Genomic DNA, 21,326 nt, shown 5'->3' with positions numbered 1-21,326 from the left:
CTGGTAGTTAGCAATGAGAGAGAGTACTTTTTTATAGAATGTCTTTGATGTGGATATTGGTATTACCTTTGCTATGAGACTCGAATTTGAGATCAGGTGCATCCTGTTTTAATTGATCATCCTTGAGATGTTTCTCCAACTTCATCGGAGTCCACCTGTGGTAAATTAAATTGATTGGACATGATTTGGAAAGGCACACACCTGTCTATGTAAGGTCCCACAGTTGACAGTGTATGTCAGAGGAAAAACCAAGCCATAAGGTCGAAGGAATTGTCCGTAGAGCTCAGAGACAGGATTGTGTTGAGGCACAGATCTGGGGAAGGGTACTAAAACATTTCTACAGCATTGAAGGTCCCCAAGTACACTGTGGCTTCCATCATTCATACATGGAAGAAGTTTGAAAGCGTCAAGATTGTCCTTAGAGCTAGGCGCCCGGCCAAACTGAGCAATCGGAGGAGAAGGGCCTTGGTCAGGGAGGTGACCAAGAACCAGATGGTCACACTGACAGAGCTCCAGAGGTCCTCTGTGGAGATGGGATAACTTTCCAGGAAGATAAACATCTCTGCAGCACTCTACCAATCAGGCCTTTACAAAGATTGAACCATTTGGCCTGAATTCCAAGTGTCACGTCTGGAGGAAACCAGGCACAGCTCATCACCTGGCCAAAACATCCCTACAGTGAAGCATGGTGGTGGCAGCATCGTGCTGTGGGGATGTTTTTCAGCGGCAGGGAATGGGAGACTAGTCAGGAACGAGGGAAAGATGAACGGCGCAAAGTACAGAGAGATCCTGATGAAATCCTGCTCCAGAGTGCTCAGGACCTCAGACTGGGGCGAAGGTTCACCTTCCAACGGGATAACAACCCTAAGCATACAGCCAAGACAACGCAGGTGTGGCTTTGGGACAAGTCTCTGAATGTCCTTGAATGGCCCAGCCAGAGCCTGTATTGAGCCCGATCAGACATCTCTGGAGAGACCATAAAATAGCTGTGCAGTGACGCTCCCCATCACACCTGACAGAGCTTGAGAGGATCTGCAGAGAATAATGGGAGAAACTCCCCAAATACAGGTGTGCCAAGGTTGTAGGATCATAACCAAGAAGACTCGAGGCTGTAATAGCTGCCAAAGGTGTTTCAACAAAGTACTCATTAAAGGTTCTTAATACTTTTGTAAATGTGATATTTCACTTTTTTATTTTTTATTAATTTGCTAAAGTTTCTAAAAACCTGTTTTTGCTTTGTCATCATGGGGTATTGTGTGTATATTGATGAGGATTAAAAATATATATATTTTAGAATAAGGCTAACATTACAAAATATGTAGAAAGTCAAGCAGTCTGAATACTTTCCAAATGCATTGTATATATATTTAGTCATTTATAATAGATGTATTAGTAGTTATGGCAGTAGTTTTTATTAATTGTATTAGTAGTTGTAGCAGTAGTTTATATTAGATGTATTAGTACATGTAGCAGTAGTTTATATTAGATGTATTAGTACATGTAGCAGTAGTTTATATTAGATGTATTAGTAGTTGTAGTTTATATTAGATGTATTTGTAATTGTAGTTTATATTAGCTGTATTAATAAATGTAGCAGTCGTTTTGATTAGATTTAGACCTATTAGTAGTTGTAGTAGTAGTTTATATTAGATGTAGACGTATTAGTAGTTGTAGCAGTAGTTTATATTTGATGTATTAGTACTTGTAGCAGTAGTTTATATTAGATGTATTAGTATTTGTAGCAGTAGTTTATATTAGATGTATTAGTACATGTAGCAGTAGTTTATATTAGATGTATTAGTAGTTGTTGCAGTAGTTTATATTAGATGTATTAGTACATGTAGCAGTAGTTTATATTTGATGTATTAGTACTTGTAGCAGTAGTTTATATTAGATGTATTAGTACATTTAGCAGTAGTTTATATTTGATGTATCAGTACTTGTAGCAGTAGTTTATATTAGATGTATTAGTACATGTAGCAGTAGTTTATATTAGACGTATTAGTAGTTGTAGCAGTAGTTTATATTTGATGTATTAGTACTTGTAGCAGTAGTTTATATTAGATGTATTAGTACATGTAGCAGTAGTTTATATTTGATGTATCAGTACTTGTAGCAGTAGTTTATATTAGATGTATTAGTAGTTGTAGCAGTAGTTTATATTAGATGTATTAGTACATTTAGCAGTAGTTTATATTTGATGTATCAGTACTTGTAGCAGTAGTTTATATTAGATGTATTAGTACATGTAGCAGTAGTTTATATTAGACGTATTAGTAGTTGTAGCAGTAGTTTATATTTGATGTATTAGTACTTGTAGCAGTAGTTTATATTAGATGTATTAGTACATGTAGCAGTAGTTTATATTAGATGTATCAGTACTTGTAGCAGTAGTTTATATTAGATGTATTAGTAGTTGTAGCAGCAGTTTATATTAGATGTATCAGTACATGTAGCAGTAGTTTATATTAGATGTATTAGTCGTTGTAGCAGTAGTTTATATTAGATGTATTAGTAGTTGTAGCAGTAGTTTATATTAGATGTATTAGTAGTTGTAGCAGTAGTTTATATTAGATGTATTAGTAGTTGTAGCAGTAGTTTATATTAGATGTATTAGTACATGTAGCAGTAGTTTATATTAGATGTATCAGTACTTGTAGCAGTAGTTTATATTAGATGTATTAGTAGTTGTAGCAGCAGTTTATATTAGATGTATTATTGTACAACACCTATTCTATGCCGTTAATGTACGTTTTCATTTGTATTTATTATTATTATCTCAATTGTTATTATTAGACAGTAGTTTTATTCTTGCCATTATTCCGGTGCCAGAATGAATCAGTTGGACGGGCTTTTGATTTCCATAGGCGGGCATGTTTTTTCACAGGACCTCCTATGTGTGCGCACGTGCTTGCGTGTAATAAGGTATTGTAGTAAAGACCATAGGCAACTGGTGAGTTTCAAGTTTGGGGATGTTTATAATTTATCTTACCATTTCTACCGATCTGTGTGCACGTTATGATTATTTTTATATTCGTATTTTCATGGAACAGGTTCAATTCGATAATAAAAATGATGTTTCTCAGAATCATTGTCACGTAGTTTACAATAAAATGCAAAAAATCTAAAAGTTAAAAATTGTCGAGAGCACCAGCCTCCCATATGGACACATTGATTTACTGTGATATGAATGCTTGGAACTCAGAGATAGCCTATAGGCCAATGCAGCAGTAGGCCTATAACTTCCATCATCAACTAAGTCAAATAAATAGACCTAAAGCCAACAAATAAAAACAGTAGGAAATACCCTGATGAAAATGCAGTTTCTTTCAATCATATTAATCTATCTACTTCTCTTGTCAGCCTCCCTTTCTATCTGTCTTTAGTTAAGCTAGTGAAGTGCAACATTGTATAAAATCATCACTGGTTCCAACAGAAGCTGTTACTTGCTAACTTGCAACGTTGTATCAACCAGTCTATTCCTCAGTGTTTCCTGCGCTGGTAAACTTGTGACAGAAAGCTGGTTTTATATGACGTTTCCACTGGATATATGGGATCATCAGATTATGATATTTGCTCTTTCACACCGAGACTTTTTCATTATCGAGGCCGAGAGTGTTGGAAAGATTTTTCAAATACTGAGGAAATATCACTCGCAATGGATGTTACAAAAAACTTCATTTTATTATTGGTGTACGTGGTGAGTTAAGACGGTCAGAAATCAGACATTGCCAAATGGGCACTTTCCTACATATGGCTGCATTCTGGAGAGAGACACACCATATACTGTATTTACCACACACCCCTCCCCTTCTTCTTGATGCAACATTTTAAATTATCAAATTCACACATATTTTAGACCTTTTTCACTGACAGCCGCAACTCAGTCAGCTAGACCCATTGCCACACGCACTTGGCCGATACATATAGCTTTTTAAAGAGCAATGATTTTATTTCAACAGGAGTAAATTCATTAGCCCTAATCTATGGATTTCACATGACTTGGAATACAGATATGCATATGTTGGTCACAGAGACATTAAAAAAGGTAATAAGGGGTGTGGATCAGAAAGCCAATCAGTATCTGGTGTGACCACCATTTGCCTCATGCAGCGCAACACGTCTCTTACACTTAGAGTTGATCAGGGTGTTGATTGTGGCCTGTGGAATGTTGTCCCACTCCTCTTCAAAGGCTGTGCGAAGTTGCTAGATATTGGCGGGAACTGAAACACGCTGTCGTATATGTCAATACAGAGCATCCCAAACAGGCTCATGTAACAGTCTTGCTTCCGTCCCTCTCCTCGCCCCAACCTGGGCTCGAATCAGGGACCCTCTGCACACATCAACAACAGCCACCCTCAAAGCATCGTTACCCATTGCGCCACAAAAGCCACTGCAAGGGGAACAACTACTTCAGATCACAGAGCAAGTGACATCACCCGATTGAAACGCTATTAGTGCGCACCACCGCTAACTAGCTAGACATTTTACATCGGTTACACTCAATTTGTGATATGTCTCATGAGTATGCAGGACATGGAAGTACTGGCACATTTTCAGCTTCCAGGAATTGTGTACAGATGCTTGCGACATGGGGTCTTGCATTATCATGCTGAAACATGAGCTGATGGCAAACGATGTTATCTGACAGGTACAATTGGAACCAGGATTCGCCCATGAAGAGCACATTTCTCCAGCGTGTCAGTGGCCATCAAGGGTGAGCATTTGCACACTGAAGTTGGTTACCACTCCAAACTGTATTCATGTTAAGACCCTGGTGAGGAAGACAAGCACGCAAATGAGCGTCCCTGAGATGGTTTCTGACAGATAGGAGTCAGAAAGCCTTCAGTTGTGCAAACCCACAGGTGGATGGATTATTTTGGCAAATGAGAAATGCTCAAAACTGGGATGTAAACAAATTTTTGAACAAAATTTGAAAGAACTACACTTTATGTTCGTACGGAAAACGTCTGCTATCTATTATTTCAGCTCATGAAACATGGGACCAGCACTTTACATGCTGGGTTTATATGTTTTGTTATTAGCTAAGTATTGTATGTTTGTAGTTTCTTGTTTTTTGGAAAATATGTGGATTTCCTTGAGAATGGGAATCTCAAGAGATTTCACCCTACACAATTTCTAATAAATAAATAAACTATAACAAATGAAATAAATATCTGCTTTCAGTTGACTGAAATTGCATTTATCAAAATAAATACTACTGAAATTAAACTAAACATCAAGATATTATTAAACTAACTATCCACTAACCTTAACCCTCACCAATAACCTACCTTCAAACATAAAGATATAAAACTGTATTTTTTTGTGAAGAATCAACAACAAGTGCGACACAATCATGAAGTGGAACGACATTTATTGGATATTTCTAACTTTTTTAACAAATCAAAAACTGAAAAATTGGGCGTGCAAAATTATTCAGCCCCTTTACTTTCAGTGCAGCAAACTCTCTCCAGAAGTTCAGTGAGGATCTCTGAATGATCCAATGTTGACCTAAATGACTAATGATGATAAATACAATCCACCTGTGTGTAATCAAGTCTCCGTATAAATGCACCTGCACTGTGATAGTCTCAGAGGTCCGTTAAAAGCGCAGAGAGCTTTAAACATCCCAAGGAGCACTGTGCAAGCGATAATATTGAAATGGAAGGAGTATCAGACCACTGCAAATCTACCAAGACCTGGCCGTCCCTCTAAACTTTCAGCTCATACAAGGAGAAGACTGATCAGAGATGCAGCCAAGAGGCCCATGATCACTCTGGATGAACTGCAGAGATCAACAGCTGAGGTGGGAGACTCTGTCCATAGGGCAAAAATCAGTCGTATATTGCACAATTCTGCATCTCTGCACAATTCTGCAATTCTGCACAATTCTGGCCTTTATGGAAGAGTGGCAAGAAAGCAATTTCTTAAAGATATCCATAAAAAGTGTCGTTTAAAGTTTGCCACAAGCCACCTGGGAGACACACCAAACATGTGGAAGAAGGTGCTCTGGTCAGATGAAACCAAAATTGAACTTTTTGGCAACAATGCAAAACGTTATGTTTGGCGTAAAAGCAACACAGCTCATCACCCTGAACACACCATCCCCACTGTCAAACATGGTGGTGGCAGCATCATGGTTTGGGCCTGCTTTTCTTCAGCAGGGACAGGGAAGATGGTTAAAATTGATGGGAAGATGGATGGAGCCAAATACAGGACCATTCTGGAAGAAAACCTGATGGAGTCTGCAAAAGACCTGAGACTGGGACGGAGATTTGTCTTCCAACAAGACAATGATCCAAAACATAAAGCAAAATCTACAATGGAATGGTTCAAAAATAAACATATCCAGGTGTTAGAATGGCCAAGTCAAAGTCCAGACCTGAATCCAATCAAGAATCTGTGGAAAGAACTGAAAACTGCTGTTCACAAATGCTCTCCATCCAACCTCACTGAGCTCGAGCTGTTTTGCAAGGAGGAATGGGAAAACATTTCAGTCTCTCGATGTGCAAAACTGATATTGACATACCCCAAGCGACTTACAGCTGTAATCGCAGCAAAAGGTGGCGCTACAAAGTATTAACTTAAGGGGGCTGAATAATTTTGCACGCCCAATTTTTCTGTTTTTGATTTGTTAAAAAAGTTTGAAATATCCAATAAATATCGTTCCACTTCATGATTGTGTCCCACTTGTTGTTGATTCTTCACAAAAAAATACAGTTTTATATCTTTATGTTTGAAGCCTGAAATGTGGCAAAAGGTCGCAAAGTTCAAGGGGGCCGAATACTTTCGCAAGGCACTGTATAGACAGTACCAGTCAAACGTTTGGACACACCTAGTTTAATGTCTTCACTATTATTATACAATGTAGAAAATAGTAAAAATAAAGATCATTAAACTGCCTGCTACTCATCCCCAGAAGATATTATTAGTAGGTTTGGATAGAAAACAGTCTGAAGTTTCTAAAACTGTTTTAATCACGTCTGTGAGTATAACAGAACTTATTTGGCAGGCGAAACCCCGAGGACAAACCATTCAGATTTTGTTTTTTGAGGTCACTCTCTTTTCAATGAGTTTTCATTGGGAATCCAGATTTCTAAGGGACCTTCTTGCAGTTCCTATCGCTTCCACTGGATGTCAACAGTCTTTAGAAATTGGTTGAGGTCTTTCCTTTGTGTATTGAAGAAGTAACACTGTTCAGAACGAGGCTAGAGTGAAGAGGACTTGGTAGAGGCTCGTGACCTGAAAACTAGCTACAGTTTGTTTTCCTTCTGTATTGAACACAGATCATCCCGTCTTCAATTTTATCGATTATTTACATAAAAAAATACATAAAGTTGTATTACAAAAGTAGTTTGAAATATTTTGGCAAAGTTTACAGGTAACTTTTGAGATATTTTGTAGTCACGTTGCGCAAGTTGTAACCTGTGTTTTTCCGGATCAATAAATTGGCATTTTGGATATATATCGACGGAATTAATCGAACAAAAGGACCATTTGTGATGTTTTTGGGACATATTGGAGTGCCAACAGAAGAAGATCTTCAAAGGTAAGGCATGAATTAGATTGTTATTTCTGCGTTTTGTGTCGTGCCTGGAGGGTTGAAATATGCTTGTCTGTGTTTGTTTACTATGGTGCTATCCTCAGCTAATAGCATCGTTTGCTTTAGCCAAAAAGCCTTTTTGAAATCTGACATGTTGGCTGGATTCACAACAAGTGTAGCTTTAATTTGGTATCTTGCATGTGTGATTTCATGAAAGTTAGATTTTTATATTAATTTATTTGAATTTGGCGCTCTGCCTTTTCACTGGCTTTTGGCCAGGCGGGACGCTAGCGTCCCACATATTCCAGAGGGGATAACGTCTTGAATGAGTAGGTGTGTCCAAACTTTTGACTGGTACTGTGTGTATATATATATATATATATATATATATATATCTTTATAAAATTATAAATTAACAATTATCACATATTTATTTATTGAACAAAAAGTTAATAATTTCAATAAATGTGCACATTTTCAGGTAAAAGTTTATTTTGAGTCCTTAAAACACAGTAGTGTTTAATGTTTAAGCGTATTCCACACACTCCAACATAATCAGTGAATGGGGAGCAGGTTGAAGTTGACCCTAGCTGCTGATCTTGGGTGGCAGGTACCCTAGTGTTTAAGAGCATTGGGCCAGTAACCGAAAGGACACTGGTTCGAAACCCCAAGCCAACTAGATGAAAAATCTGTCAATGTGCACTTGAGCAAGGCACCTAACCCTAATTATGCCTGTAAGTCACTCTGGATAAGTCACTCTGGACTAAAATGTAAATGTTTTACTTCTACCCCACTAATGGTTGAGGTTAGGAATGTAAAACCAACCAGACTTGATTCAGAGTCAGACTGGAATTCTTCCTGCGTAAGGCATGTCGAATGTAAACAAATAGCTACATAGCCAAAGATATGTGGGAAAAATGTAGCTTTTAATGCTTCATGACTTATGCTCCATATACAATACTTTACTTTAGCCACCCGATATTACCTATAAGTCTTAAAACAACTGAATTAAACTTATGTTAGACAAAATTCTAAATGGAAGTTTCTGAAGTGAATCTACTGTAACAGTTTAACTTGATTATTTATTGTCTTGTCATGGCTAAGATGCAATCAGAAACATGTCAAACATGTGTGTGTGTGTGTGTGTGTGTGTGTGTGTGTGTGTGTGTGTGTGTGTGTGTGTGTGTGTGTGTGTGTGTGTGTGTGTGTGTGTGTGTGTGTGTGTGTGTGTGTGTGTGTTTTTCGAGGTCGATCGATTATGATTTTTCAACGCCGATACCGATTATTGGAGGACCAAAAAAGGCTGATACCGATTAATCGGCCAATTTTTTTGTTTGTTTGTAATAATGACAATTACAACAATACTGAATGAACAGTTATTTTAACTTAATATAATACATCAATAAAATCAATTTAGCCTCAAATAACTAATGAAACATGTTCAAATTGGTTTAAATAATGCAAAAAGTGTTGGAGAAGAAAGTAAAAGTGCAATATGTGCCATGTAAAAAAGCTAACGTTTGAGTTCCTTTCTCAGAACATGAGAACATATGAAAGCTGATGGTTCCTTTTAACATGAGACTTTAATATTCCAAGGTAAGAGGTTTTAGGTTGTAGTTAATATAGTATTTATAGGACTATTTCTCTCTATACCATTTGTATTTCATATACCTTTGACTATTGGATGTTCTTATAGGCACTTTAGTATTGCCAGTGTAACAATAGCTTCCGTCCCTCTCCTTGCCCCTACCTGGGCTCGAACCAGGAACACATCGACAACAGCCAGACTCGAAGCAGTGTTACCCATGCAGAGCAAGGGGAATAACTACTCCAAGTCTCAGAGCGAGTGACGTTTGAAACGCTATTAGTGCGCACCCCGCTAACTAGCTAGCCATTTCACATCGGTTACACCAGCCATTAGGCTGATAGGCTTGAAGTCATAAACAGCGCTGTGCTTGCGAAGAGCTACTGGCAAAACACACTAAAGTGCTGTTTGAATGAATGCTTACGAGCCTGCTGCTGCCTACCATCGCTCAGTCAGACTGCTCTATCAAATATCAAATCATAGACTTAATTCTAACATAATAACACACAGAAATATGAGCCTTTGGTCATTAATATGGTCGAATCCGGAAACTATCATTTCGAAAACAAAACGTTTATTATTTCAGTGAAATACGGAACCGTTCGGTATTTTATCTAACGGGTGGCATCCCTAAGTCTAAATATTCCTGTTACATTGTACAACCTTCAATGTTATGTCATAATTACGTAACATTCTGGCAATTAGTTCGCAATGAGCCAGGCTGCCCAAACTGTTGCATATACCCTGACTCTGCGTGCAATGAACGCAAGAGAAGTGACACAATTTCACCTGGTTAATATTGCCTGCTAACCTGAATTTCTTTTAGCTAAATATGCAGGTTTCAAATATATACTTCAGAGTATTGATTTTAAGAAAGGCATTGGTGTTTATGGTTCGGTACAGTCGTGCATCAAATGTGCTTTTTTTGCAAATGTGCTTTTGTTATTAAATCATCCCCCAGCGCTGCATCGATTGTATGCAACGCAGGACACGCTAGATAAACTAGTAATATCATCAACCATGTGTAGTTAACTAGTGATTATGAGTGATTGATCGTTTTTTATAAGATAAGTTTAATGCTAGCTAGCAACTTACCTTGGCTTACTGCATTCGCGTAACAGGCAGGCTCCTCGTGGAGTGCAATGAGAGGCAGGTGGTTAGAGCGTTGGACTAGTTAACCATAAGGTTGCAAGATTGAATCCCAGAGCTGACAAGGTAAAAATCTGTCGTTCTGCCCCTGAACAAGGCAGTTAACCCACCGTTCCTAGGTTGTCATTGAAAACAAGAATGTGTTCTTAACTGACTTGCCCAGTTAAATAAAGATTAAATAAATGTGTAAAAAAATCTATTTTTAAATCGGCAAAATCGGCGTCCAAAAATACCAATTTCCGATTCTTCTGAAAACTTGAAATCAGCCCTAATTAATCGCCCATTCCCGATTAATTCGGTCGACCTCTAGTGTGTGTGTGAGTGTGTGTGTGTGTGTGTGTGTGTGTGTAGACGATGATGTGGGACTGCCAAGCTTTGAAAAGTGAAATCAACCCGGTATGCCATGGTTACTTATTTTATGATTTACTTTCACTACTCAATATTTCACGTGCCTATGTTTTTAATACTAACAAATCGTTGTCCTCAGTAAGGTCTGAACAAGGGTTTAAGATGTCATGTTGGAGATGGGTTTCCCCCAACCTCTTTATGTGTCACCATCCTTCACACACAATATAGACCTGCTATACAGAGAGATGGTGGGTTTTCTCTGTGTTCTTCTATCTCCAGGAGACACCATCATAGGTGAGTCACCAAGATGGTTGAAACACACTATTGGATTACCCGATCAGTACTGTATTGGCTGAGATGCAGGGATGGACTGGGGCAGGTAATCTGCCTGTGCATTTCTAATACACAACCCATTTTATTCCTAATGTTCATTTTGCAAGAAAACAAAATAAGAAATCTGACAGAGCTAAAGATGGACCATATGAATCAAATCAAGAGTCGGCTTTCTATTCCGCAACAAAGCCTCCTTCACTCAAGCCGCCAAGCTTACCCTAGTAAAACTGACTATCCTACCGATCCTCGACTTCGGCGATGTCATCTACAAAATGGCTTCCAACACTCTACTCAGCAAACTGGATGCAGTCTATCACAGTGCCATCCGTTTTGTCACTAAAGCACCTTATACTACCCACCACTGCGACTTGTATGCTCTAGTCGGCTGGCCCTCGCTACATATTCGTCGCCAGACCCACTGGCTCCAGGTCATCTACAAGTCTATGCTAGGTAAAGCTCCGCCTTATCTCAGCTCACTGGTCACGATGGCAACACCCATCCGTAGCACGCGCTCCAGCAGGTGTATCTCACTGATCATCCCTAAAGCCAACACCTCATTTGGCCGCCTTTCGTTCCAGTACTCTGCTGCCTGTGACTGGAACGAATTGCAAAAATCGCTGAAGTTGGAGACTTTCATCTCCCTCACCAACTTCAAACATCAGCTATCTGAGCAGCTAACCGATCGCTGCAGCTGTACATAGTCTATTGGTAAATAGCCCACCCTTTTCACCTACCTCATCCCCGTACTGTTTTTATTTATTTACTTTTCTGCTCTTCTGCACACCAATATCTCTACCTGTACATGACCATCTGATCTTTTATCACTCCAGTGTTAATCTGCAAAATTGTAATTATTTGCCTACCTCCTCATGCCTTTTGCACACATTGTATATAGACCCCCCCTTCGTTTTCTACTGTGTTATTGACTTGTTAATTGTTTACTCCATGTGTAACTCTTTGTTGTATGCTCACACTGCTATGCTTTATCTTGGCCAGGTCGCAGTTGCAAATGAGAACTTGTTCTCAACTAGCCTACCTGGTTAAATAAAGGTGAAATAAATAAAATAAAAAATTTACCAGAATTGCCCTTTGGCACTCCTTTCCTTACCTGGCAGAGCATGAAAAGATACATATATTGTTAAACGTTTTCTTTGGCTTTGATTCAAATCCTTTCAATAAATCGTTTTTATCTCCTTAATTTTCCAGCTATTGCTTCTATGATGGTGACTACCTAGAAAAATGGCCATATAGAACAAATATAACAGAATCAGTATACAGTTTCTCAATGCACCTGGTGATACTGTTGGTATAGGTAAGTCTATAGGCACCTTATCTATAGGTATTGGAAATGCAACTACTAGACTATAGGTGTGTGAGTTATACTTTTCAATTGGTCCAGGTCGGAGATGGGACGGCTTGGGAGCTGGGCATGGCCAGGGAGTCTATCAACAGGAAGAGCCTTGCCACACCGAGCCCAGTGGAGGGCTATTGGACAATATGTTTGAGGAGAGGAAGTGAGTGTGAGGGGTGTTTGTGGATTACGATGAGGAGATGTTTTATGTAACGGGCAGGTCACCTATTTATTTGTTTATGTGAAACCAGTTCACTGAGAGTGTTACCTTGTTCAACCACAATTTGATTGACAGCGGAAACAACAAATTGCCACTCATTACTGTTGCTGTTGGTGTTGTCAGTGGAGGCAGGACTTTGGATGATGACATCACAATATGAAACGTACTTTGCCATGGACAATCCATTTCCTTTTGAAAGTGCCCTAAAAACAAAATAGGTTTTACTTAAATGTAGAAAAGCAGAGCCTCTTTATTGATACATAGTTAATCATAGTTACCTAATCTGGTTTATAGAAATGAATTATCTGTAAGAATCACATGTCCTTTTGTTGAATTAAATTAAATGATGGATGCTCTTCTGGTGAAACTGGAGAATAGTAAAAATTATGGATATTATACATTTAGGTACATACTTCTTATATCTTATATTGGTCTTATATTGGTTGAAAGCTTAAATTAGTGTTAATCCAACTGCACTGTCTGATTTGCAGTAGCCATTACAGCGAAAGCATGCCATGCGATTGTGTGAGGACGACGCCCCACATCAAAATATTTTTCCACCTGCACAGGTTTCATAAATTCACAAATAGCGATAAAATATTCACTTTACTTTTTGAAAATCTTCCTCTTATTTGTCATCCAAAGGGTCCCAGCTATAACATGTAATGTCATTTTGTTAGATAAAATCCTTCTTTATATCCCATTTAGTCTGTTTTGTTTGCTCCATTGATTTGAGTAATCTATTCGTTCAACATGCAGAGACATGCACGTTTCTATTGACTCCTCAGATACCCTAAAATGTAATCAAACTATAATATTGTCCTGTCTTCATCTTGTGCCCAAACACAAATTTCCAAGAGTGTGTCCTCTACTAAAACTCTATTTCTTACTTGTTTTGTAAATCTACAAGCCTGAAACCTTGAACATAGACTGCTGAAACCCTGTGGAAGTCATAGGAATTGCATCCTGGGAGCTAGAATTCAAAACGCCCCTATACTTTCCATTGTAAGAACATAGGCTCTCAAAACAAATTTAATCAGTTTGGTTTTTCTTTGGATTTTCTCCTACCATATCTATTGTGTTACAGTCTCCTACATTATATTAACATTTCTACAACCTTCATAGTGTTTTCTTTCCAATGGTACCAATTATATGCATATCCTGGCTTCAGGGCCTGAGCAACATGCAGTTTACTTTGGGCACGTCATTCAGGCGGAAAGTGAGAAAAAAGGACCCTATCCCTAAGAAGTTTTAAATGTAGCTATGTTGTGCTTTACTTTTGCCTCAGAAACCACTCTGTCAATCCATTTTTGGAGCAGAAGAGAAAGGGTAACGCAGGGTTTCCCCAAGGGGTCTGCCTGGGTGCACCTTTTGGTTTCTGCACTAGCACTACACAGCTGATTTAACTGATCAACTAGTCTTGGCAAAAACCAAAATGTGCACCCCTTGGAGTACGGAGGACAGAGTTTGGGAAACAGTGCTGTAATGCGACTATACAAACCAATCATATCATTATCTCACGTCCTGTATCCCTCAGTGACATGTGGTGAGGTCTGAGGCTGGCTAGGGTTAGGAATAGGTGGGACACTGAGACCAGGCCCAAATGGCTCCCTATATAGGGCCCTGGTCAAAAGGAGTGCACTAAGTAGGGAATAGGGTGCGATTTGGGACAAAAAAAAACTGAGACAAGCTGGAGGCTGTACACCAAGGAGGAGAAGGAGAGAGGGAGAAAGATAAAGAGCGAGAGAAAGTGAAAGAGCGAGAGAGAGAGAGCTGAGACCCACCCAAACAAACCCTGGCCACACCTTATATAGGCCCCCCCAGATCAGACCTATGCCCCCATGCTCCCCGTCCCTGCAGCAAAGATCTCAACATGACAGCTGCACATATACCCAGGCCGTGAGCAGGGCAACAGACCCAACCCCCACTAATACACCGGCCCAAGCCCCATCCTGAGACCTAAGAGGTATGTATCAGATACTCAACATGCTCTGCTCACATCTACTGTAATAGTCCGAGCCTAAACCACACAAAAGCAAGACGCTATAGTCGGCTCAGGGAATAGAACCAGCAACTTTTCAGTTCTCAACACTTAACCACTAAGCTACCTGTTGCCCTAGCTGAGCCTGTGTCAGGTATTGAGTCTATATTACAGTATGTTAAATGTTCTCGTTTTTGTGTCAACAAATAATAAATATATATACCCATGAAAGATAGTCAAACATACATTTATTGTAAATAACAGTTTTTGTTTTAAAAATGGTCTGATAAAATATTTCCATGATTGTATATACTTTAAAAAGGTAATCAGGAAGGTTCCCCATCCAGTGGCTTCATCATTATGCACGCCTTCACACACACACAGTATTAACCCACAAATTCCCCTTTCTGCCACCTTTGCTGCGTTTAGACAGGCAGCCCAATTCTGTGGTTATCTGTTGACCAATCAGATAAGCTCTGAAAAAAGATCTGATAAAAAGAGATCAGAAATAGTCTGCCTGTCTAAACGTAGCCCTTGTGACTTCATCTATGGCCCACTGGGCACACATTGGTTGAATCAACGTTCCCACGTCATTTCAATGAAATGCTGTTGAACCAAAGTGGAATTGACGTCTGTGCCCAGTGGGGGGTAAGTGTGCGAACACAAACATTTATACACATACACTCACACTCACAAACATCCACCAAGAAACACAGACAAACATAAATCTTCCTTCATAACGTGAGATAAAATAGCATAAACATTTGCACAAATATATGTGTTACATAAAGGGGATGACATGGTGGTATACGAATATGGAGGATGTGTTGTTTTCAGATAGAAGGTAAGTGGTGTTGTTGGACTGATGCTGGAGATGATGAATATGAGGTTGAATGTTTTATATGTATTACCAAGCCATTGTCTATCAAGACAATATGTTAGTACTTGTCCTGGTATCACCATTGTCTATCAAGACAATATGTTAGTACTTGTCCTGGTATCACCATTGTCTATCAAGACAATATGTTAGTACTTGTCCTGGTATCACCATTGTCTATCAAGACAATATGTTAGTACTTGTCCTGGTATCACCATTGTCTATCAAGACAATATGTTAGTACTTGTCCTGGTATCACCATTGTCTATCAAGACAATATGTTAGTACTTGTCCTGGTATCACCATTGTCTATCAAGACAATATGTTAGTACTTGGCCTTGTATCACCATTGTCTATCAAGACAATATGTTAGTACTTGGCCTGGTATCACCATTGTCTATCAAGACAATATGTTAGTACTTGGCCTTGTATCACCATTGTCTATCAAGACAATATGTTAGTACTTGGCCTTGTATCACCATTGTCTATCAAGACAATATGTTAGTACTTGTCCTGGTATCACCATTGTCTATCAACACAATATGTTAGTACTTGTCCTGGTATCACCATTGTCTATCAAGACAATATGTTAGTACTTGTCCTGGTATCACCATTGTCTATCAACACAATATGTTAGTACTTGTCCTGGTATCACCATTGTCTATCAACACAATATGTTAGTACTTGGCCTGGTATCACCATTGTATCACTTGTATCCCTGGGTCCATTCTGTTGGTTAATATCTTACTACCCCCAACTAGAAGGGGTTTCATTAAGTATGTGGAAAAACATGATTGGATCTATATGCATATAACTTCAGATCTGACATAGTCCTTTGTTCAGGTACCAGAGTGTGGCACCCTATTCCCTACATAGTGAAAATAGACCTATATTTAAGGAGAGGGTGTCATTTAGGGACGCAGCCTGGCCAAGTTGAGTAAAGAGAAGGAGACAGGATTCCTGACTGCATGGTGCTTCTCCTTCAGACCTGCATTACAGCATCATCATACCTAGTACACCTATCAGGATCAGGGGAGCTATGGAGGAGAAACAAAGAGAAAAGTAGTAGAGACAGAGAGAGAAGTAGTAGAGAGAGAGAGAGAGAAGTAGTAGAGAGAGAGAGAGAAGAAGTAGATAGAGATAAGTAGTAGTAGAGAGAGGGAGAAGTAGTAGAGAGAGAAAAGTAGTAGAGAGAAAGAGAAGTAGTAGAGAGAGAAGAAGTAGAGAGAGAGAAGTAGTAGTAGAGAGAGAAGTAGTAGAGAGAGAGAAGTAGTAGAGAGAGAGAGAAGTAGTGGTAGAGAGAGGGAGAAGTAGTAGAGAGAGAGAAGTAGTAGAGAAAGAGAAGTAGTAGAGAGAGAGAAGTAGTAGTAGAGAGAGAGAGGTAGTAGAGAGAGAGAGAAGTAGTAGAGAGAGAAGTAGTAGAGAGAGAAGTAGTAGAGAGAGAGAAGTAGGAGAGAGAGAGAGAGCGAGAGAGAGAAGTAGTAGTAGAGAGAGAGAGAAGTAGTAGAGAGAGTAGTAGAGAGAGAAGTAGTAGAGAGAGAGAAGTAGGAGAGAGAGAGAGAGAAGTAGTAGAGAGAGAGTAGTAGAGAGAGAGAGAAGTAGTAGAGAGAAAGCAGTAGTAGTAGAGAGAGAAGTAGTAGAGAGAGAGACAGAGTGAGAGAGAGAAGTAGTAGAGAGAGAGAGAGAGAGAGACCGAGAGAGAGAGAAGTAGTAGAGAGAGAGAGAAGTAGAGAGAGAGGAAGAGAGAGAGAGAGAGAGAGAAGGAGTAGAGAGAGAGAGAGAGAGAGAGAGAGTTGTCGAGAGCGAGAAGTAGAGAGAGAGAGAAGTAGTAGAGAGAGAGAAGTAGTAGAGAGAGAGAGAAGTAGTAGAGAGAGAGAAGTAGTAGAGAGAGAGAGAAGTAGGAGAGAGAGAGAGAGCGAGAGAGAAGTAGTAGAGAGAGAGAGGGGGGGGGTTATATTAGATTAGGTACTACGGTAACACTTTATAATACCTTCCATGAATTACAACGTTATAAATGGTCATACATGTTTATAAATTATTTGTAAATGATTTATTTATAAATGTTAACAATTTATAAATGATAAAAGTGCTCATGCCTTGAAGTGCTTTTAATGCTAATGGTTTAATAATGAAATAGTTTGTTATAGTTTAATGTTTAATCATGTTATCAGGTATTATTATGAAGTGTTTGTGGTGCTTCTTATGTGGTTATTACCTTGAGACAGGCAGAAGGCAGAGGGAGCAGAGTTTAAAGAGTTTAACACAGTAGTGTTGGGGTCGGTCAGGTCCACAGCTTTATCACTGTTCAGAATAGCCTGGGGAGAACCTAGGGTATCTGTTATTGAGGGAGGAGAAAATGACAAAAGGGAGAGAGAAAGAGAGAGAGAGTTAGAGGCAAACCAGAAAGAAGAGATGCAGGGTCCACAGGGTGTTTGGAGGTGTAGGGTGAAGTTGAAGCTGATCCTAGATCTGTACCTAGGGGAAACATCACCAGGAGCGTGTTTAGATGAGTGACTCACCACTATTAAAAGTCCCGTTGGAGATGGAGAGGTAGTAGCTGGTGTCGATGCTCCGGGTGGCCGTAGCGTTGGGGACAGTAGCAGAGAAGGTGCACTGGATGGTGTGATCGTTGACTGAGCCCTTCACAGAGTCCACAGGCAGCTACCCAACACAAAGGTTTTACCACAATTAACATTAGTCAAATGTCAGTAGGCCTACAGTGTAGTATTAGTCAGGTACCCTGTTACTCTCCCAGGCACTGTCCCAAATGGCACCCAGGTGTATATGCAGGGAATAAGAGTCAGAATTGGGATCAAATTCAACCTCAATGACCACTGAGAAAAGTATGTAACTCTAAATCATGAATCCTCTATCAGTATCTTGTTCAATTCATAAAACTCATTGATTACATATCAGTTCACTTCCCGGAATTTGCCTGAAATCAATCTGTCAAACTAAAATCTCTTCCAGGAAGTCCAAAATGAAACACTGTGTTCTGATTGGTCCAACTCACCTTGTTGTTGATGGTCAGAACTCCTTTGTCGAGGAGAGCGGTGAAGAACTTTACTTTTCCGTTGTTGTTTGCGCACACATAGGTAGTGTCGTTCTGACCCTGTAGAGGAGAGAGATGATGAATTCAAATCAATACAAATAAATCGTAATTTTAACCGTATTAATTTAGGCTATTTTTTCCCAATTCATTAATCAAATGTAAATACTGAATTTCCTCAAGTTAAAATGACTTCTCCCACCAACCCCAACTCTCTTGTCCTGGGTATTGTAACATCTATACTAATTCTAAAGGCAGGTTTCCATACCTGTGTGGAAGTTTTGGACAAGCCTACTGCGATGTAGCCACTGGACACTCCTCGTAGCTGGAAGGAGAAATTTGCATTGTGTACCTCGACACTCTTGATGGAGACGAAGAAACAGGACCCAGCCACGGCCGGATCACAGTTTGGCGGCTTAGCAGCACAGAGCTGGGACTTTTTACATTCCGCCATTGAGATATTTACCTGTTGAAGAGTTCATCATTAGTTGCTGTCATGTTTGTCATTCTTTTTTTACATTAAAGGTGCAATCTGCGATTTGTACATACAGTACAGTCTTGAACTTAAAAGGGGAAATCTGCAATTACTATAAACGTTTTTAACTTTTAAATTATTAATATATACCCATTGATTCTTGAAGAACATAACTTACCTCACAAGCTTAGTTTAACTACATCAGAACACAACATAATAACTTCTTTAAATGATGATTTCTACATTGTTTACTGCGTTGTAATAAAGCACTTTTGGGGACTTTAAAAAAGCCCAATAGAAATCCTACGTGAGAACTCCAAAACATGCCTTGCTTACGGGATGGGTGCATCAAGAAGTTCATCTACTTTCTGTTTCTCTATATCTATCTCTAGTTTGTTAATTAACCTAGTTATGTGTGTTTTATGAAATACTAGATATACGTTTTCCACACTGTCATGGATTATATTTATGGGTGAACTGCAGGGTAATGTAACAGACACACTTTTTCAATGGAAGTGTGTGCAGTTTTTTGTCCTACAAGTGCACTTAAAATAATATTTGATTTTGAAGAGAGAGAGAGGGGGGGGGGTGGCAGAAAGGGAGAGAGGGAGAGAGAGAGATCGTGTGTTTCCTTTTTCTAGTCAGAGACTAGGTACTCACCGTGAGAGCTGTGACAGGTGTCATTGTTACGTTGGATGTCATTGTTACGTTGGGTGCCATTGTTACGTTGGGTGCCATTGTTACGTTGGGTGCCATTGCTACGTTGGATGTCATTGTTACGTTGGGTGCCATTGTTACGTTGGCCATAGTAGCATTGGAGTTCGGAGCCATTGTGGTGTTCTGTGCCTCGGCTCCCATCGCCATGTACGCCATTGCCATGACAACTGCGAACATCAGTCTGCTGATATTGTCCATTCCTGATAGAGTAACAGAGATCCACATAGTAAGCAGGGGTGGAAAAACTACCCAAACGTCATACTTGTGTCAAAGTAAAGATACATTAATTAATAGAGAATTACTCTAGTAAAAGTGAAAGTCGCACAGTAAAATACTACTTGAGTAAAAGTCTAAAAGTATGTGGCTTTAAATATACTTAAGTATCAAAAGTAAATGTAATTGCTAAAATATACTTATCAAAAGTAGAAGTACAATTATAAATCACTTCACATTCCTTATATTATGCAATCCAGACGTAACGATGTTCTTGTTTTTTTAATTTACAGATAGCCAGGGACACACTGCAACACTTAGACATAATTTACAAACGAAGCATTTGTGTTTAGTGAGTCCGCCAGATCAGAGGCAATAGGGATTACTGGGAATGTTCTCCTGATAAGTGTATGAATTGGACTGTTTTCCTGTCCTGCTGAGCGTTTAAAATGTAATAAGTACTTTTTAGATATCGTAATTTAATTAAATCATGTGACAAAAGCAATGAAAAAAGTCTGTATTCCAAGTATTCCGTCTGTATTCCGTTCATAATGTCTGATGTGATAGTGGAGGCTAACCAGCTGCAAAATACAAAAAACAACCCTATCACAGGCTTGAAAATGCCCTCCACCAGAGAAACGTACAACATGAATAAATAAATAAATAAATAGTTCAAATAGATGGAAATGTTACCTGTACTTTTGTGACTTCGAAGATTTCTGTGGTTCTCCTTGAACAAGCTGTTCCAGAAGCTAATGCTGCGCTGAGAAGTAAATGTTCTCAACAGGTGTCCTTGCGGCGATGTCGCTACCTGAGCTCACTCTCCCGCTATTTAAAACAGCACTCGCAATGGGAGGAAGGACAAAGGATTGAGAAACCTACCTCTCTCCTCCGTCTTTTTGGGGGTGGTTTCACAATGGCATGCTGGTTGGCGTGACATAGGCTTCCCGGAGGAGGGGTGAACCGGAGACAACACTCAATGGAAACAATTATGTTGTTAAACCTAACCCTCCGACAATAGCTCTGTCAAGTCACCCTTTTTTTAAAGACCCATCTTCCTGAACCCAATTTATTCTATTCACTTCCTTGTGTATAAAATATGCTTGGAAACTATATACATATATTTGTAAAGAAAGGGAAATAAGAATAATATAATTAAATTACTTACCAATAGATACAATTTAGGTCTAAATATAATCCACATCCAACGCCAAATTACATTTCATCATTTTTTAAAACCTATTCTATGATTCATTCCAGGCCAATAACACGTGTCATTCACACCTGTCTAACTCAAATAACACATTATTCTTGCTTAGTTTTTTTGGACTGAGCTGAGTTGAGCCTCACACAGTGGATGGAGAGCAGGCAGTCTTTTGAATTCAATCTGGATTGTGTCAAGTTACCCAAAGGGTTAGATACAGTTTTGGTGAATCAAGACATTTTGTTTCAAGGGATGAAATTGAAAACATTTGTCTGGAG

General features: G+C 39.2%; 1 protein-coding gene across 1 annotated transcript; it reads right to left on the bottom strand.

The window, feature by feature from the left end:
- Nucleotides 1-14,744: 14,744 nt before the first annotated feature.
- Nucleotides 14,745-20,810, bottom strand: LOC109906328 (putative ferric-chelate reductase 1). Its single transcript, XM_020503975.2, has 7 exons — nucleotides 20,538-20,810; nucleotides 19,575-19,831; nucleotides 18,708-18,905; nucleotides 18,404-18,502; nucleotides 17,910-18,051; nucleotides 17,606-17,725; nucleotides 14,745-16,427 (listed from the first exon to the last, which is right to left on the bottom strand). The coding sequence occupies exons 2-7, from the start codon at nucleotides 19,827-19,829 to the stop codon at nucleotides 16,384-16,386; spliced, it is 858 nt and encodes a 285-aa protein (XP_020359564.1). The 5' UTR covers nucleotides 19,830-19,831; nucleotides 20,538-20,810; the 3' UTR covers nucleotides 14,745-16,383.
- Between the last annotated feature and the right edge of the window lie 516 nt (nucleotides 20,811-21,326).

This window comes from Oncorhynchus kisutch, linkage group LG16 (genome assembly GCF_002021735.2).
Source record: "Oncorhynchus kisutch isolate 150728-3 linkage group LG16, Okis_V2, whole genome shotgun sequence".
Taxonomy (NCBI): domain Eukaryota; kingdom Metazoa; phylum Chordata; class Actinopteri; order Salmoniformes; family Salmonidae; genus Oncorhynchus; species Oncorhynchus kisutch.
The sequence above is the reverse complement of the archived record's forward strand: the minus strand, read 5'-3'. Positions and strand labels throughout refer to the sequence as shown.

Excerpts from the sequence above, each read along its gene's own strand:
- LOC109906328 (XM_020503975.2), bottom strand. The coding sequence starts at position 19,829 with ATGGACAATATCAGCAGACTGATGTTCGCAGTTGTCATGGCAATGGCG. Across the intron at positions 18,906-19,574 it reads CACCTGTCACAGCTCTCACG|GTAAATATCTCAATGGCGGA; the intron begins GTGAGTACCTAG and ends ACTCTTCAACAG. Across the intron at positions 16,428-17,605 it reads TGCCTTCTGCCTGTCTCAAG|CTCCCCTGATCCTGATAGGT; the intron begins GTAATAACCACA and ends TCTCCTCCATAG.